This window comes from Myotis lucifugus, unplaced genomic scaffold (assembly GCF_000147115.1).
Source record: "Myotis lucifugus unplaced genomic scaffold, Myoluc2.0 scaffold_652, whole genome shotgun sequence".
In the NCBI taxonomy this organism is placed as follows: domain Eukaryota; kingdom Metazoa; phylum Chordata; class Mammalia; order Chiroptera; family Vespertilionidae; genus Myotis; species Myotis lucifugus.
The window spans coordinates 95,878-113,609 of NW_005871700.1; the positions used below are offsets into that span (position 1 = coordinate 95,878).

The 17,732-nt window shown below is 49.0% G+C and overlaps 2 protein-coding genes across 6 annotated transcripts; both read left to right on the top strand.

The window, feature by feature from the left end:
* The first annotated feature begins 299 nt into the window (after window positions 1-299).
* Window positions 300-3,873, top strand: HEXIM1 (hexamethylene bisacetamide inducible 1). The gene has a single exon (XM_006105233.3). The coding sequence runs from the start codon at window positions 992-994 to the stop codon at window positions 2,069-2,071; it is 1,080 nt and encodes a 359-aa protein (XP_006105295.1). The 5' UTR covers window positions 300-991; the 3' UTR covers window positions 2,072-3,873.
* Window positions 3,874-10,112: 6,239 nt separating this feature from the next.
* On the top strand, window positions 10,113-17,203 carry HEXIM2 (hexamethylene bisacetamide inducible 2). Of its 5 annotated transcripts, XM_023746302.1 has the most exons (4): window positions 10,114-10,792; window positions 11,450-11,591; window positions 12,309-12,418; window positions 15,990-17,203. In XM_023746302.1, exons 3-4 carry the CDS (start codon window positions 12,404-12,406, stop codon window positions 16,788-16,790), a joined length of 816 nt encoding a protein of 271 aa, XP_023602070.1. In that variant the 5' UTR covers window positions 10,114-10,792; window positions 11,450-11,591; window positions 12,309-12,403; the 3' UTR covers window positions 16,791-17,203. The 5 variants fall into 5 exon arrangements, with proteins under 5 accessions (XP_006105294.1, XP_006105293.1, XP_023602070.1 ...); XM_006105232.3 differs by lacking the exon at window positions 11,450-11,591 and having other exon boundaries at window positions 10,113-10,792; window positions 12,306-12,418; XM_006105231.3 differs by lacking the exon at window positions 11,450-11,591 and having other exon boundaries at window positions 10,113-10,792.
* The last annotated feature ends 529 nt before the right edge of the window (window positions 17,204-17,732 follow it).

The following is a 17,732-nucleotide window of genomic DNA, read 5'->3' on the forward strand; positions in this document are numbered from 1 at the left end:
TACGGTCCAGAGCCCGCCCCCTCTCTCTGCATTGGCTTTCCGCCTCCGCGCAACGTGTGACTGTTAGCCAATGGGCACCCACGTTTCCCCAGCGAGGGACAGGCGGCGGAGGGCGGTGGCCTGGGAGACGCTCCCTACGCGACCTGGCATTGGCTACGTCGCACGGCGCGTGTAGCGGCGGGCCGCAAAGATGGGGACTACGAGTCCCAGCGTCCTGCAATGGGGACCTCATCACGCATGCGCATGGGCGGCGGCCAAGCTTCTATATAAAAGCGGCGCCGAGCGCTGGGAGGCAGCAGTTGGAAGTTGGCAGGTGGGGAGGCAGGTTGGGAGGGGCAGCTGGGGGAGGAGGCGGAAGAGCTGTCGGGAGGGGGAGGAGGGAGGGAGGGAGGAAGAGAGGAGAACTGAGCTGAGCAGAGCAGAGCATTGAGCCAAAGGGGAGATGAGTTTGTCTGTCCTCGGATGAGGCTCCGGCCCGGCCTAAGGAACTGGGAGCTCGGGTTGGAGCGACACCCGTGGAAGTGGGAGGAGGTGGCTCTGGGACCTTAACCCCTTGTGAGCTCTGCGGCAGGGGATTTAACCCTTTGTGGGTCCGGCCCCTCAGAGGCAGCGTCATCGGGTAGTTTTAACCCCTTCGGGGCTGGGTTTAACCCACTGGACTTAACCTCATCTAACCCACCAATTCCTCCATCGTGGGGGGCGCTCTGCGGGGAGGCTCGAGGCCGACCCCCTTCGTACATTACGTGCTGTTCCTGCTGCTGCACCCCTTTGGACCTGCTTAGCTGATCGCGCGGTGGCGCTTAACCCTTTAGTGACTTGAGCGCCCCCAAGTTGCAATTGGAGTTCGCTGACAGGACCGGCTGAAGGCATCACTGCAGGAATTACCGAAGTGGAATCTGTTGGACATTTTTTTCTTCAAGAAAAGAAAAACCTCTTTTTTCTTCAAGGACTTGCAGCCAAAATTCTCCAAACTTTGAGGACTCTTGTTGCCATGGCCGAGCCACTCGTGTCGGAATTTCAGCACCAGCCTCAAACTGGCAACTGTGCAGGTGCTGATGCTGTCCAGGAAGAGCGGAACCCCGACCGCCCCCCGGGCGCAGAGGAGCCGGTGCCCCAGGACGACAGTAGGTGGCAAGCAAGAGCGCTCCCCCAGCCGGGTGGCCGTCCAGGGCCAGAGGGGGAAGGGAGCCTGGACCCCCAGCCGTCTCCTTTGCCAACCCAGGTCTGTCCAGAACCTCGCTGCCTGGAAGCGGACGAAAAGGGCCAGAATGGAGATGACTCGTCCGCTGGCGGACCCGCCCCGCCGCCAGCGGGAGGGGAACAGAGGCCCGAGACCGAGCCGCTCACCCAACCGTGTCATGACTCCGAAGCCAACAAGTTGGGGGCTCCTGCCGCTGGAGGCGAGGAGTCGTGGAAACAGCAGCAGAGACAGCTGGGCAAGAAGAAACACAGGCGACGCCCTTCCAAGAAGAAGCGGCACTGGAAGCCGTACTACAAGCTGACTTGGGAGGAGAAGAGAAAGTTCGACGAGAAACAGAGTCTTCGAGCTTCGAGGGTTCGAGCCGAGATGTTCGCCAAGGGCCAGCCGGTGGCGCCCTATAACACCACGCAGTTCCTCATGGATGATCATGACCAGGAGGAGCCGGACCTCAAAACCGGCTTCTACCCCAAGCGCGCTGCGGCCAAGTCGGACACCAGCGACGAAGAGTTTATGGAAGAGGCGGGTGAGGAGGATGGGGGCAGCGACGGGATGGGCGGAGACGGCAGCGAGTTTCTGCAGCGGGACTTCTCGGAGACGTACGAGCGGTTCCACGCGGAGAGCCTGCAGAACATGAGCAAGCAGGAGCTCATCAGGGAGTACCTGGAGCTGGAGAAGTGCCTCTCTCGCATGGAGGACGAGAACAACCGGTTGCGGCTGGAAAGCAAGCGGCTGGGCGGCGGCGACGACGCGCGCGTCCGGGAGCTGGAGCTGGAGCTGGACCGGCTGCGCGCCGAGAACCTGCAGCTGCTGACGGAGAACGAACTGCACCGGCAGCAGGAGCGGGCGCCGCTGTCCAAGTTTGGGGACTAGACTGAAACTTTTTGGAGGGGAGGGACAAAGGGGACTTTTTACAGTGCTGGAATGTAACATTATATACATGTGTATATAAGACAGTGGACGTTTTTATGACACATAATCAGAAGAGAAAATCCCCCCGGCTTTGGTTGGTTTGGTAAATTTAGCTATGCTGTAGCTTGCGTGCTTTCTGCTGTTCTTTAATTATGTGAAACTGAGGGATGCGTTACTTTTCTTTTTAGAAGGTTGTTTTTTTATGTGTAATTTGACCAAGTTACAATGCATTTTCTGTTAAAAATCCTCTCAAACTGATCTATAAGGTGGCCAAATCTGAGAACCATTAAATTCATTCTAGTTATAATAAATTTAATATTTGTAAATGTAATATAGTTTAAGTGTGATTTCTAGAATTAATTCAAAATAGTGCTGATTTATGCGATTGCATTTTGGGGAGGTAAAGAAGTTATTTGTTTGGAAGAAATCTCAATGGGAGAATTTTCAATGTGCTGATTTTCCTCTTGAATGAGTTCTTGTGTGCTACAATATATAGTTCAGGCAAAATATAAAGATTTAAATAGCTTATAACTTAGTGTGCTTGCTTCCTAGTGCCTTGGTTTTCCTTTCCGATGCTGGAGAAATAAACCAGTATTGGGTGTTTGGGGAGTAGAAAGTGGCTACAATTGGGAGCTTAAAATTTAATTCTGCTCACTAGCCATTCAAAAGTCTATTAACAAAAATATACATCTAATTTGGCAGACAACTGACAGCCTCATTTCATTCCTACAGTAGGTTTTTAGTAATCTCCACCCCACCCGCCTCCTCTCCCCTCCCCTTTGAGACTGGAAGGAGCTCCTAGATACCTGAAAGAGGCTCTAGGTAAACCTATTGCTTAATGCAAACAATGGCTGGATAACCTTATGGGGCAGCTCTTTATGTTAAAATGTTTAGAGATAGGGGATATTGGATTTATAAAAGAAAGCTGTTTGGAGCATTCCAAGGACTTACCCTTGTTGAATACTTAGGGTGCTCCCTATACCAAAAAAAAAAAAAAAAAAAGGAATAGGAGCTGCCCACCTTTCTATGAGGGTAAAACTGTAATTATAAATGTCCCCCTCACTGCAAGTCAAATATAAAGCTTCTGGTTAAAGAGCTAAATTAACTCCTTGGGGGCTGAGTGGGAACCCTGCACGTATTTCCTGTACAGCTGCTATTGTCTCCTAAACTGCGCTGATAGCAATTCTTGAATAGTTCTGATCTTGAAAATGCAGGGAGACCCTAAGAATTTCTGCCCGCAAATCAAAATAGTAAGAAATTAGGACTGTTCCCTCCTGCCCATCACCTTCAGCTGCCCTGTTTCCTTAGGGTAACTGCACCACTCAAATCACTAGCACAGGGGTTCCTTAACTTGGGGCCTTAGAACCATAGGGAGCCTTGGGGTCCACAAACCCCATAAAATTATATGTAGACTTGTGTTATATGTACACTTTTCCAGGGAAAGGGTTCAAGAGAATGAGACTGTCAAACTTGAAGGTTTAAAAACTCCTTCCGGGAAAGGGAAAAGCCTCCCACTGCGTAGATCCTTTTGCAGATAAATAGTGGAGGAGGTGGAACTTCAAGAGTGAAGCGCACCTTATGATGCATAAGGAGCATACACAAACCAATGAGTCAAAGGGAATTATGCTGGTCAAGACTGACTCAAGGCCCTCAAAGCTGGACTGAGCTGGCCTCTGGCCCTATTCTGGTAATGACCCATGGGAGACAATGTATAGTCAGTTTTTCCTTTCGCCTAAAATTTACATTAAATGTCTAATTTGAAATAGTTTTCTTCGTCTTTTTAATATTTCTTCTACTATGACATCATGCAGCAGTCCCAGAAACCGCGCTGCTTGATGGAAGGGCAGCAACACTGCCCTCTGGCTTTTTAGTGCGGAGCAGAAGCCTCGTTTTGATTGCACAAGGATGCAATGCAGCAGTGATAACCTCTAATTTCAGAACCTCTTCTGAAGACAGATTGATGTAAAAGAATCCTGTTTCCCCTACTATTAGTCTTGGAGAGACTTTACAAGTACATTTATCAGAAAATACTGTATGTTTTACTCTTAAAAGACAAATGCAGTCCCGTTTTTAAAAATATATTTAACTCATAAATTTGCTATCTTGAGCTATACAACTTTCTAAATTCTGCTTTCAAAGGCACTGGTATTTTACTATATTTATTGCATTTATATTCTTGGAATGATGAGTTTTGTGTGAAATAGGAGTTTCTATCAACACTTTCTACATTGAAAGAGTTGACTAGTCTATTGTCTCAGGGCAGAAGACTCTGAATTACCTATATTAACGGGGAGTTTGTGATGACAAATATGCTCATATCCACTCTACCCTTTCACTAAAGTATCTCCTGCCAAACATTTCAACTGAGCTACACAAAAGACCATGCTTACACATTGGCAATTTCAGTTTCTAATACTGGGCCTGGATATCTAGCCAGGACAAAGCACTGCCTAAACTTTGAGACAGCTGGCTGGATAGCTTAAGCCTCCTCTCAGTAAGAAAAACTTTTCCTGGGCTAGCCTAGAACATAAAAGAGGCTCTCAGGAGACAGGTGCCTTCAGATTTCAGTGTGAGGAGAAAAAGCCAGGGAGTTCGATTAGTTTATTTCTGAAAAATAGACTAGGTATCTCTAAAGAGAGGAAAATGGTAAAAATTAGACCAGACTCGAAGTCAAAGAACCCGGGTTCCAGTCATACCTTTAACATATACGTGCTAGCAATGCAATCCTAGACACATCTCTCAAACTCTCTGAGCCTCATTCTTCATCAGCAAAAGGGGGCTATGGCTACTTTACAGAACTGTTAAAAGTATTAAACGAATAGTATGAAAATGTTTTACACATGCATATAGCAGTTGCCCATTTGATGTTTTGTTTGTTTTTTATTATCCGACGATTTTTTTTAATTGACTTTAGAGAGAGAGAGGAAGGGAGGGAGGGAGAGAAACATGGATCAGTTGCCTCCCGTACGTGTCCAACTAGGGATCAAACCCACAACCTGATCAGTATTTCTTCACTTCACCCAGGATTTATAAAAATGTTTTATATAAATATAAAAATCCTTTGTTTGGGGAAATGTAAACCAACATACTTTATCCTAATGACTTCAAAAATTAGAGAAACCAAAGAGTGAATCCAATAAATTAAAAAAAAAAAATCCACAATCCAACAGTTTACTTTCAGAAAATCAAGAACTGGCTATATTTAATCAAACATTAGGTAATACACTGCAAATGTCCCCCTGGCCACTTACACCCAGAATTGCTGGCAATGAATATTCACAATAGTGTGATGGAAAAGTTGGCTAGAGTAAGGATGGTACTTGTACCTAACTAGATACACTTGCGTATGTTGTGATTTTTTAAAATTACTTTTTCACATTTGACAAGATCATTGGAATAAAACTCCACTTTACTATTCTTTCCCACATGAAGTGTAAATCGCTGATGCCAGGATGAAAAGTAATTTTTAAGAGAAAATGTCAAATATAGGACCTGAACACAGTGGAGTCTGCTGACCAAAGTGTAATAGTCACACTTTGCAAATGGGACCAAATCTATGGTCTAGGAGGGAAAGTTTCAATCTTTGGCCAAGTTTTGCCAGTTGTCTTTGAATATTGGAAAGCTTACAACTTCTTTCCATCTCTTGTTGAAAAAACAAAGGCTGGGTTTAGACAAATCAATGCTGTAGCTTTTACAAATCTTCCCGAATTAACTTTTTCTTGTTTTTCTTATAGTTGGTTCAATTATCAAAATTCTTTCAAATGGTTGAGATGCTACAGGAAACTGTTGGTAAGTCTTGAAATAGTGTGATTAAAAAAAAATATTATTGATTTTTTACAAAGAGGAGGGGAGAGGGTTAGAGAATTAGAGAAACATCGATCAGCTGCCTCCTGCACACCCCCCACTGGGGATGTGCTCGCAACCAAGGTACATGCCCTTGACCGGAATCGAACCTGGAACCCTTCAGTCCACAGGCCGATGCTCTATCCACTGAGCCAAACCGGTTCTGGCTGAAATAGTGTGATCTTTTAATACTGCACCAAGAACAGTTACATTGGGCCCTGACTGGTTTGGCTCAGTGGATAGAGCATCGACCTGCGGACTGAAAGGTCCCAGGTTCGATTCTGGTCAAGGCATGTACCTTGGTTGCGGGCACATCCCCAGTAGGGGGTGTGCAGGAGGCAGCCAATCGATGTTTCTCTCTCATCGATGTTTCTGACTCTCTATCCCTCTCCCTTCCTCTCTGTAAAAAAAAATCAATAAAATCCTACCTAATAATAGACAAACATGGTAATTGACCATACCTTCGCTACACCTCCCACTGGCTAATCAGCACGATATGCAAATTAACCACCAACAAAGATGGCGGCTAATTTGCATACCGCAGGCAGGGTGGGACAGCGCCATCCCGCCTGCCCCGCTGCCATCCGGGCCTGCTATCTGTGACCCGGGGCGGCGGGCGTCCCGTGTGCGACCTGGCCCGGGGAGGCCAGGCGGGGCAGCGAAGGCTTGAAGGCGGCTCCAGCCAGAACGAAGGCCTGGGTCCCGGGTGCCGGAGGAAAACCAGTGCCAGCAGCCAGGGGAAGGGAAACCCCATTGCACGAATCTTTTCGTGCAACAGGCCTCTACTATATTAAATAAAAATAAAAAAAAGAACAGTTACATTGGCTTACACATTTTTCCCCCCAAGAACAAACATTCAGAACGGAATTGCAAACACTCCTCTGAAGTCATGTTCTATTTGACACATTCACTGACTTTGTGTGAAGTGTTAAAAAGCCCTAGGTCTGCAGTGAGCAAAAAGAATATTCCTGAAGGGAAATATTCCTGAAGCTTTAGAGTGCTCCACGCAAAATAATTTGAGAAAATGATAGCATCCCTGCTCTTATAAACTACTCAGCAGAACTTGTCCTAACCTCCACAGAGTCATAAAAAGGGGTTAATTTGAAATTCTGAAACCTGCTCTAAACATGTAATTCTGCATATCTGGATAACTCCAGTATAATTTTCAGGCAAAGGCAGAAGACCAAACGAGGATGGAAGTGAATGTGTAAGAGGTTAGTTTTACCTTCCTTTCTAGTTAATACTAAAAATGTACTTAACAAAACAGCAAACATTTGAACAGTTTAGAAAGACAGAAAATAGAGGAGAATGGTGAGAGCTAAACACAAAGAATAGCCCAGCCAGCATGGCTCAGTAGTTGAGCATTGATCTATGAACCAGAGGGAAATGGTTGATTCCCAGTCAGGGCACATACATGAGTAGCAGGCTCCATCCCCAGAGTAGGGCTCGCAGGAGGCGACCGATCATCAGTGATGCTCTCTCATCACTAATGTTTCTATCTCTCCCTTCCTCTCTGAAATCAATAAAAATATATTTAAAAAATAAACACAAAGAATGAAAATGGATTAACTGTAGAAATCAAATAGTTCAGAAGCAAGTATCTTCATTCTGAAGAGGACTGCTGCAGAGAACCAATGAGCCCTAGCTGGTTTGGCTCAGTGGATAGAGCACTGGCCTGTGGACTGAGGGGTCCCAGGTTCGATCCAATCAAGGGAACATTCCCAGGTTGTGGGCTCAAACCCCAGTAGGGGGTGTCCAGAAGGCAGCTGATCAATGATTCTCTCATCATTGATGTTTCTCTCTCTCTCTCTCCCTCTCTGAAATCAATAAAAAATATATTTAAAAGCTCTTGAGCAAAGTATGTTACTTAATGCTCACACATAGCCAACTAGTCCCCAAAAGTTGGACCATCAGGCAAATGTACAACATCCAGGACTTTGTGGCAACAACTGCTTGGTACCCTGAGAGATTGACCCTCGTTCAGCCTATTGGATGGGCAGGGCACCCTTTGTACTGCCATGGGCGCATTTCAGTAAGGCAGACCTCCCAACTACTCCAAATAAACTTCAAAGGAGAAGTGCTAATGTTCCCAAATAAGGAAGTTATAGCAAGTAAATGTTTAGACAGATGGCTACTGAAGAACAGTTACTTCTCAAATATTTATGAGGTAGCATTAATACCATTTTCAAATTAGGAAACTGAGGCATACCCAATAAATTCAATAAAAAATAAAAATTTTAAAAAGGAAACTGAGGTATATACAAAATAGTCTATTGTAGAATTTGTCATAAACTACAAAGCAACTCATCTGAAAGGAGCGAGCTGAGAAGGAAGTCGAAGGTTTGATTGAACATTAGATGAATAGACTCAGCAACAAAACAGTTTGGCCTAATCTTTAGGATTTGGCCTCTAGCCAAACCAACCACGGCAGTGGCAGCACACAGAAATAGAACTTGGAGTTCCTAATTTCCAGTCCTGTGTTTTGTTCAGTAAATAACCAAACGAGTTTTATTTCCAACTTTTCTTATCAAGGAATGGAAAAGCTTATGGGTCAAACCTTAAAGAGGATAAGCTTTCATTTTTATAAATGAGTAACAAACTTCTGTACCAGGTATTCTCCACTTAGTAACATCCAAAGGTTTAACTATATTACTTCAAAATGGAGGATAAGCCCTAGCCGGTTTGGTTCAGTGGATAGAGCGTCAACCTGCGGACTGAAGGGTCCCAGGTTCAATTCCAGTCAAGGGCATGTACCTTGGTTGCGGGCACATCCCCAGTGGTGGGTGTGCAGGAGGCAGCTGATCGATGTTTCTCTCTCTCATCGATGTTTCTAACTCTCTATCCCTCTCCCTTCATCTCTGTAAAAAAAAATCAATAAAATATATTTTTAAAAATGGAGGATAAATCACAAGAGTCTGAGATCCTCCTCCATTAAATTGACAGAAGCAGCACAAAGGTAATCTTCAGAGCCCCTTTCAGCTTCTGTGACTATTTAACTTAACTCCTACCAAGTTAGTGGCAGCTTTTCCTAACTAGAGTCTTGAGCTGAAGAACATGTAAAGTGAACATGACGTAAGCAACTCAACCTACAGTATGAATCGAGTGTATTGAAGCTTCATTTAGGATTAAGTAGTTCAAATGTTCGATTAAGAACTGAAATCAATGTGATCATATCTTTGCAATCCAGTTCTAAGATTTTCTCTGAGAATAGCTGGGGGGTAGAGGTAATTGTTAAGGCTGTGGAACTGTCACTCTTACAACTTTTTAAAACATTTACTTTATAAAGAGGAGGAGCAGGGATTCAGTGTCTTGCTATTAAGGCCAAAGACTTAGAAATGATTTGGCCATCTCTAACTGGCAATGAGATTCTTCAAAAGGTAACCTCAAAGAGGAAGTCACTGCCCAGTCACTCCCCTGCTTCAGAATCTACCTAACCATAATTTTTATTTTATTTTATACTTTTTATTGATTTTTTTTTACACAGAGGAAGGGAGAGGGATAGAGAGTCAGAAACATCGATGAGAAACATCGATCAGCGGCCTCCTGCACACTCCCCAACTGGGGATGTGCCTGCAACCAAGGTACATGCCCCTGACCGGAATCGAACCCGGGACCTTTCAGTCCGCAGGCCGACGCTCTATCCACTGAGCCAAACCGGCTAGGGCCTAGGCATAATTTTAACTGGCATTTTAGTAAAAGAATTATTAAAATATCCCTGAGCTACAAACCTCCCTGCATTTAGATTTCCAGCAGTAGGAAACGAGTTTAATCCGCAATTCCAAAAGAGAATTCCACATTAAACTCCAACCTTTAAGAAGCTACTACAGCTGTAATGTCAGGCTGAGTTGTTGTTTTTCAGAGTAGGTGTCCCCTCTCTCCAAAACTCCATGAATGTGCAGGAGCTCCAAACTGCAAATTCTAAAATAGTAACATCGGATCTACAGAAGAGATGTTCAATGACATGACATTTCAAAATAGAGGTTCCCCAGTAACAATGCACCGGCGGCAAAACACTCCCCCGTTTAGTTGGTGGGAGAAAAGTTCTTTAAACTGGAAAGAATTTGTAAGTCTTATAAAGATTACATGGGAATTCGTGCGTGTTTGTGTTTTTTTTTTCCTCTAGGAGGGATAGACATTTCTCCAAAAGTTTTGGTAGAAGTGATGGCTCAGATTTCAAAATGCAAACAGATGTTCCTGAAGCCTCCGAGAGGGGCCACTCCCCTTTTATTTCCATAGTCCTGGCGACTCCTAAGTTATTTTGTGTCCCAACACCCATGCCCCTTTGATGTAAACTTTCACGAAAAGTGGGAAAACACTTTTTTTGGAGTTTCCCCAAGTGGCTGGCGCCGTACGAGGTCAGGTGGTTCCGAGAATGGGCGCTGGTCGGGACAAACCTCGAGGACAAGAGCGCCCAGACTTCCACGCACCGGGGTCCTGCAGGCGTCTGCACGCGCCCACCCCGCCGGGCCCGGGGGCTCGGGTCGGACGTCACCGCGGGAGGCAGCCCGGGCCCGGGGGCTCGGTGTACGGGGCGGGGAACAGTGGGTGGGCCGGGCTCTCCGACCTCCGAGCCCCCAGCTCGCCGACTGCCACGCCAGAGGGACGCGCGGCCAGCGCCTCCACCGCCACCCTCCCCGGCGGCGCAGTCTTTGGAATCTGGCGTCTTGGCCACTTCGCCCGTCCAAGTGGGGGCGGGGTGGCCGCCATACCCAGGCCGAATGGGGCCGGGAAAAGAACTTGACAACGCTCGGCCGCATGACCTGCGCCCCCGTGGGAGGACAGCAGAAGAGAGTCGCTTCACTCGGTCTCTCCCCAACCTGGGGTCTCGGGAAACACGCGGTAATGACCCAAGAACCCCGCCCTCCGGGAGAGGCGAGGCGGCGAGGCTGCCGGGACGGTTTGAGGACCAGGCCCGGCTGGGAAGACTCCAACCTTCACCTCCCAGGTCCCCGATCCCACTTCCCGCCGTCTCCCGGCGTCGCCACTTCAGGCAGCCCACTGGGCCCGGTCTCGCCCCACGCCCGGACCGCCCCCCAGGGGGTGCTCTCACTGTGCAGCGAGTCCCTCCGCTGCCTCCTCCCAGCCCAAAATGGCGGCGGCGGCCACCGCTCCTTCTCGTCGCCTTCCTCTAGGGCCCGGGATCCCTCCGCGCCCACAGCCTCTCCCCCCTTGGCCGGATCTATTTTCTGCCTAGTAAAGATTAACGCCATCAATGAACTCTTTAATTGAGCTTGGGAGGCGAATCCGGTTGTGCTTCCGCACGGCAAACGTCGACATAAGCGGAAATATTGACAGACGAGCCGGCCAATAAAAAGACAGAGGTGAGCGCGGGACGACTCCCGCGCAAGGCTAGATGGGTTTTGGAGTTCGCGGGGTAGCTGTTGACGTGACAGCATCTTGGGTCGCCTTCCAAGGCCAGAAGAACTACAATCCCCAGCAGGCACCGCGCTGTAAAGGCTGTTCCCTCCGCCCTTCCTCCCCGCCCCACAACCTTAGCGCCTGAGCGGCTTGACCGGGGAGAGCTGCTGCAACTGCAGCAAGAGGTAGGGCTGAGGCGCTGGAATTGCAGACGGGCGATTGCACAGAAAGACAACAGATGTAGTCGGTGTGCATAGCCCTTGCCCTTGACAACAAATAGGTCAGTTCCGCCTTTGCAAAACCTCTCTCCCCGACCATTTCCTCTCTTCTAAAGAATCCATCCTTACCCCGTTTGGGTTTCCTTCCCAGCTCCCTATAATGTGAAGCCCCTTTCCTCTGTTTCCCACCCTGAGAGGAAGTAGGGAGGCAGGCCATGCCCTGGCGATGAAAAGGCCTCAGTCCCAGGCTCAGCTCAGGCCCCAGGCGTGTTTCTTGAGGCATTGACTTCTGGAGCCCAGCCTGGGTAGGGGTTGGGGGCCGCAGTTAAGATTGAGGCCCCTGGAGAGGACCTCCTGTTGTTGGAGCCACCGGCCCAGTCCACTGAGTCTCTCCAGGGCGTTGCTGTGTGCACAGTGGCCGCCCCAGGCAGCCTGCTTTCCCACTTTGGTTGTTGGGGGAGCAAAGCCTAGTCCTGCCTTCCCAGCTGCCAGCCTGGTCCTCGGTGACTTCCAGGTGAGCAGCATAGGATGTCGGCCTGGCCCTGAGGCCTGAGAAACAGGGCGGGGAAGGTGGTTTCTTTATCCCCATTTGGCCCCTTGCTGGCTGCAGGTGTGAAAAACAGGGTGGAGGCAGCCTTCCGGGCCTTCAATTGAAAATGAGGTTGTGCAGGTCTGGTGCTACAAAATGGCTGCTGTTGCCTTGGTAAAAAACTCCCGGGCAGCCCGTCTTCCTGAGAATTCTCCTTCAGGACTTAGGTTTCTGTTGTTGTTTAAAGCAGGTGTCACTAGTTAAAGGCATCTGCTGAGAGATTTGGAACAGAAGAAGGTGGCCCCTCCGAACCAGACCAACTGTAACACAGAGCCATCAGCAGCCATGGAGGAGGCCAAGGTAAGGCTCGCCCTCCCAGCCCCCGGAATGCCCTGAACATGGGTCGTGCCATCTGGGAGCCTGGTTTCTTGTCTCAGATGTGTTGGCAGATTTGGAAAAATCAGTATGTTTAAATGAGTTCCTACTATGCGCTGAGTAATATGCCAGATGCTAAATCTGTGCTATCTCATGACATCCTAGAAGCCCTTCAGGATAGGACTTATTGTTTCCATTTCACAGAAGCTAAGGTTCTTTTTTAAAATATATATATGTTTTTTGCCTTAACCAGTTTGGCTCAGTGGATAGAGCGTTGGCCTGCAGACTGTAGGGTCCCAGGTTCGATTCAGGTCAAGGGCACATGCCGGGTTTGTGAGCTCAATCCCCAGTGGGGGTCACACAAGAGGCAGCCAGTCAATGATTCTCTCTCACCATTGATGTTTCTATCTCCCTCTCTGAAATCAATAAAAATATATACATATAAAAATATACATTTTTAAAAAATATATTTTATTGATTTTTTACAGAGAGGAAGGGAGAGGGACAGAGAGCCAGAAACATCGATGAGAGAGAAACACCGATCAGCTGCCACCTGCACACCCCCTTACTGGGGATGTGCCTGCAACCAAGGTACATGCCCTTGACCGGAATAGAACCTGGGACCCTTCAGTCCGCAGGCTGACACTCCATCCACTGAGCCAAACCAGTTAGGGCAAAAATATACATATTTTTATTGATTTCAGAGAGGGAGGAAGAGAGAGATAGAAGCATCAGTGATGAGAGAAAATCATTGATTGGTTGCCTCCTGCACACCCCACTCTGGGGATGGAGCCCGCAATCCGGGCATGTTCCCTGACCGGGAATCAAACCGTGGCCTCCTGGCTCATAGATTGACCGACACTCAACCACTGAGCCATGCCGGCTGGGCCATAGAAGTTAAGCTTCTCAGAGCTGAAATATCTTTTCTAGAATCATGCCATCAGCAAGCAACAGATCCGGGGTTTAAACTTAGGGCCTTCTGACAACAGAACCCTGCCTTGTCCAGGCTGAGAACCAAGTCTAAAGCAGGGAAAAGAGTTTGAGCACTTGGTTCATAATTTGGGATGTGTTGGGGGATAAGATACCACCCAGGAGAGATGAAGAGACATTGTATGAAGCCATTAGAATGTCACCTTCTGATCTGGCAACAGGAGCCCAAACCCTCCCAGACGGTGCTCTCGCTCACTGCCCCCACCTTGCCCATTCTTCTCCCCGAGTCCACAACTCCTTATAGCTGAGAGGAGAACTCAGCTCCTCTGACTCACCCGATCTAGCCACTTCCAGTGTTTCCTGGATTTCTTTAATTTGGACTTCATGACATGCCAGGGCTAGAAGGTTCGGAGAGGGCAAATGACTCACCCAGGTCACAGCTTCTGTGCAATAGTGGTAATGGTAGTAGAGGGACAAGCCTTTAGGAGGGAGGCAGCATGTGGGGCTGAGGGAAGGGCTGATTAGGGTGAGGGGAAAGATCATTAGGGAGCTTTGGCTGAGGGGCGGAGTGGGGGGGGGGGTAGGTGAATTATTGTGCACACAAAAACAAGCCACCCTGCCTTAAGAGTTCCCAGCGGACTGCCTCTTCCAGGGTGGGGCAGAGCTCTGTCTCATTTGACCTAAAACACTGGTGAAGACAGGGCAGTCACTCTTCATTGACTTCCCTGCAGGTGAATTAACAAAACAACACAAACACGCATGCACACACACACTCGAACATACCTCATTTTCCCTGACGTTCTCTTCCGGGTCTCCCAAATGCAGGTAACACACCTTCAGCTCTTACAGGGCTGCATACATCCCCCGATACACACCCTAGGCTTATATGGACCCATGCCCAGAGGTCTCTGAACTGTTGTACATTATAAAACAACATCCCACTGGTAGTAGTTATTATTAGAATTCCCCAAACCACAAACTTAGAGCAACTCGTTCCCCACTCCCCACTCCGTACTCCCACCCTCACCATGACAGAGATAACCCGCTGCCCTGAACACACGCTCTCTCGAGACAGAATCCTTTGCGCATCTTAGATAAGTTCTAGAATTCTCTCAGCTGCAGACTAGAGTTTGACCTTTCCTCTCCCTAGTTAGGATCTCTTTCCTGCCCCTCATGTGGATGAATACCAACTTCTGCCTGGAGTAAATGCACTCCTTTTTCTTTTTTTAAAAATATATTTTATTGATTTTTTACAGAGAGGAAGGGAGAGGGATAGAGAGTTAGAAACATCGATGAGAGAGAAACATCGATCAGCTGCCTCCTGCACACCCCCTACTGGGGATGTGCCCGCAACCCAGGTACATGCCCTTGACTGGAATCGAACCTGGGACCCTTCAGTCCGCAGGCCAACGCTCTACCCACTGAGCCAAACCGGTTAGGGCGCACTCCATCTTCTTCACCCTAGAATGACAGAAAAGAGAATCTTGTGTCCCAGTATCTTTTGGATCCCCCTCTTATGGGCTTTATGTCATTTAACATGTTTTTATTAAGTGCTTACCTTGGGCCATACACAGGGACACATCGGTGAACTGAACAGACAAGTCACATTCTTACAGGAGAAAGACAGATGGTAACGTGCTAAATGTGATGTATGATGTTAACTATGTCATGTGATAGGGAGTTAGTGGGAAGGGGAGATGAGAGGGCTACTTGATAGGCTGGTCAAGAACGGCCTCTCTGAAGAGATGACATTAGAACAAAGCCCTAAATAAAGGATGAAAAGAGTCAGCTATCTGCCCTGGCCAGTTTTGCGCAGTGGCTAGAGCCTCGGCCTGCGAACTGAAGTTCAATTTTGGTCAAGGGCATGTACCTCGGTTGCAGGCTCCTCCCTGGCCTGGGCCCTGCTCGGGGCTTGTGCAGGAGGCAACCAATCGATGTGTTTCTCTCACATTGATATTTCTGTCTTTCCCTCTCTCTCCCAGTCTCTCTGAAAAATCAATGGGAAAATATCCTCGAGTGAGGATTAAAACAAAACAAGCCAACAACAACAAAGAGTCAGCTATCCAGGTACCCCCAAGCAGGATCAGCGACATAATTTGTGCGGCTCAGTGCAAAGGGCTCTTTATTCAAAAATCAGTAAGAAGGCCCTTGTAGGGTCCTCTCGAATACCAAAAGGTTGTGGGTTCAATTTCCGGTCGGAGCATGTACCTAGCTTGTGGGTTCAATCCTGGGTTGGGGCAGGGACGGAAGGCAACGAATTGATGTTCTCACTCACGTCAATGTTCCCCCCTTCCCCTTCTTCTCTCTAAAATCGATAAGCATATCTTGTGTAAGGATTTAAAAAAATATTAAGAAGTTCAAGACAATGACAGCAGAGCATTAAGCAAAGCCTGGGGCTTTTTTGATGGGAGGCATTGAACTTGCAGTGAAATACACAGGTGAAATGCCTGCTCTTGCCTAGTTTGCTTAGGGCCCATTGGGGACAGACAGGAGACAGGTAAGCCATAAACAAACAAATGGTTGCAGAAGGCTGAGAGCTAGAGGTGGGGTTGGGGAGGGGGTGAAGAGGCAGGGAAGGATTCCAGGCACAGGCTGGCTGTGACCCATCCTCATGTTCTCTCCTTAGGCCTCTGACTCTTCTAGGAGCCCAGAAACACCCCCTGAGCCTCATGACCCTGCTGGTTCCCTACCCCTGACACCCCGGATGGAGAGCCACTCAGAGGAGGAAGATCCTTCCGGGGCTGGCGGTGGTCTGGGCTGCAATAGTCGGGGTGCCCGGACCCAGAATCCCAGGGGCTGCTCAGTGGAGGCGGTGCTGGGCCGCAAGAAGCACCGCCGGCGGCCCTCCAAGCGCAAGCGGCACTGGCGGCCCTACCTGGAGCTGAGCTGGGACGAGAAGCAGCAGCGGGACGAGAAGCAGGGCCAGAGGGCCTCCCGGCTCCGAGAGGAGATGTTCGCCAAGGGCCAAGCCGTGGCGCCCTACAACACCACCCAGTTCCTGATGAATGACCGAAACCCCGAGGAGCCGGACCTGGATGTGCCTCAGGGGGCCTCGCACCCAGGCTCCAGTGAAGAGAGTGAGGCGGAGGACAGCGGCCGGCCGGTCCGAGCTCCTGGCGAGTTCCAGCAGAGGGACTTCTCGGAGACCTATGAGCGCTTCCACACGGAGAGCCTGCAGGGCCGCAGCAAGCAGGAGCTGGTGCAGGACTACCTGGATCTGGAGCGCAGGCTGTCGCTGGCTGAGGAGGAGACCCGGAAGCTGCAGCAGCTGCAGGGGCGCACCAGCCGCCAGTCCTGTCGCCAGGTTGAGGAACTGGCTGCCGAGGTGGAGAGGCTCCGGACAGAGAACCAGCGGCTTCGGCAGGAGAATGAGATGTGGAATCAAGAGGGCGGCCAGGCCCCTCGGGGTGCCCCCTCACCAGTTTAGCCCAAGGAGACAGTTCCATGTAATGCACATGTAGGCCAGCTGGGTCTCAAGGTGGCAGGTGGTGGATGAAAATCACTCCCATCACCCTTGTGCCCCCTGAGAGCAGCTTGACTTCCACCTTGTCATTTCCACAGTTTGTTCTTTGATGGCATTATTATTATTATTATTATTTTAATTTCAGATAGGAAGGGAGATGGAGAGAGAGAAACATCAATGATGAGAATCATTGATCGGCTGCCTCCTGCACGCCCCCTACTGGGGATCGAGCTCACAACCCGTCATGTGTCCCTGACCAGAATGGAATCTGGGACCATTCTGACCACAGGCCAATGCTCTATCCACTGAGCCAACTCGGCTAGGGTAATGGCATCTTATTTTTCACAGAGAAAATAAATGGTTTTGGTGAAATCAAACGCAGTGGCTGGGACTGGTTTCACTAGGGCTCTGAGATTCAAAGCATATTCATCCCAGAAAGGCTTGGGACTTGGGGTCCTAATGCCCCCTTGCCCCGAGCCTGGGAGGACAGCAGACCCCTCTGCATTGGGGTCCTATCAAGATCTCCAGGATGCTTGAATTCTGCTCCGTGTGTTGGGGAGCAGTCAGACTGCTCTGAAGGTTTCATAGAGGGGGGTGTAGAGGTGGGAGGGGGCTCAGTCAGGAGCCCCTGGGTTCAGCCAGAACTTGACTTAAGGTGCCAGATTGCTGGGAGGAGCTGGGAGCTTCCCAGAGGAGAGGGGGCTGGGATCTTGGAGAAGGCCCACGCCCAGGGGTTCCTTCACGGTATGTTCCCGGGTTCCCTGTGTTCTCCCCGTCTTCCCCGCCGTTCAGAGGGCTGGGCTAGATGAGGTATGGGCGCCTTGTGTCTCCTTGTCCTTGATAGCCCCCACCCCGACATCGGCAGCCAGGGGCAGGGCACTTACAGGTAAGCATGCCAGGGAAGTT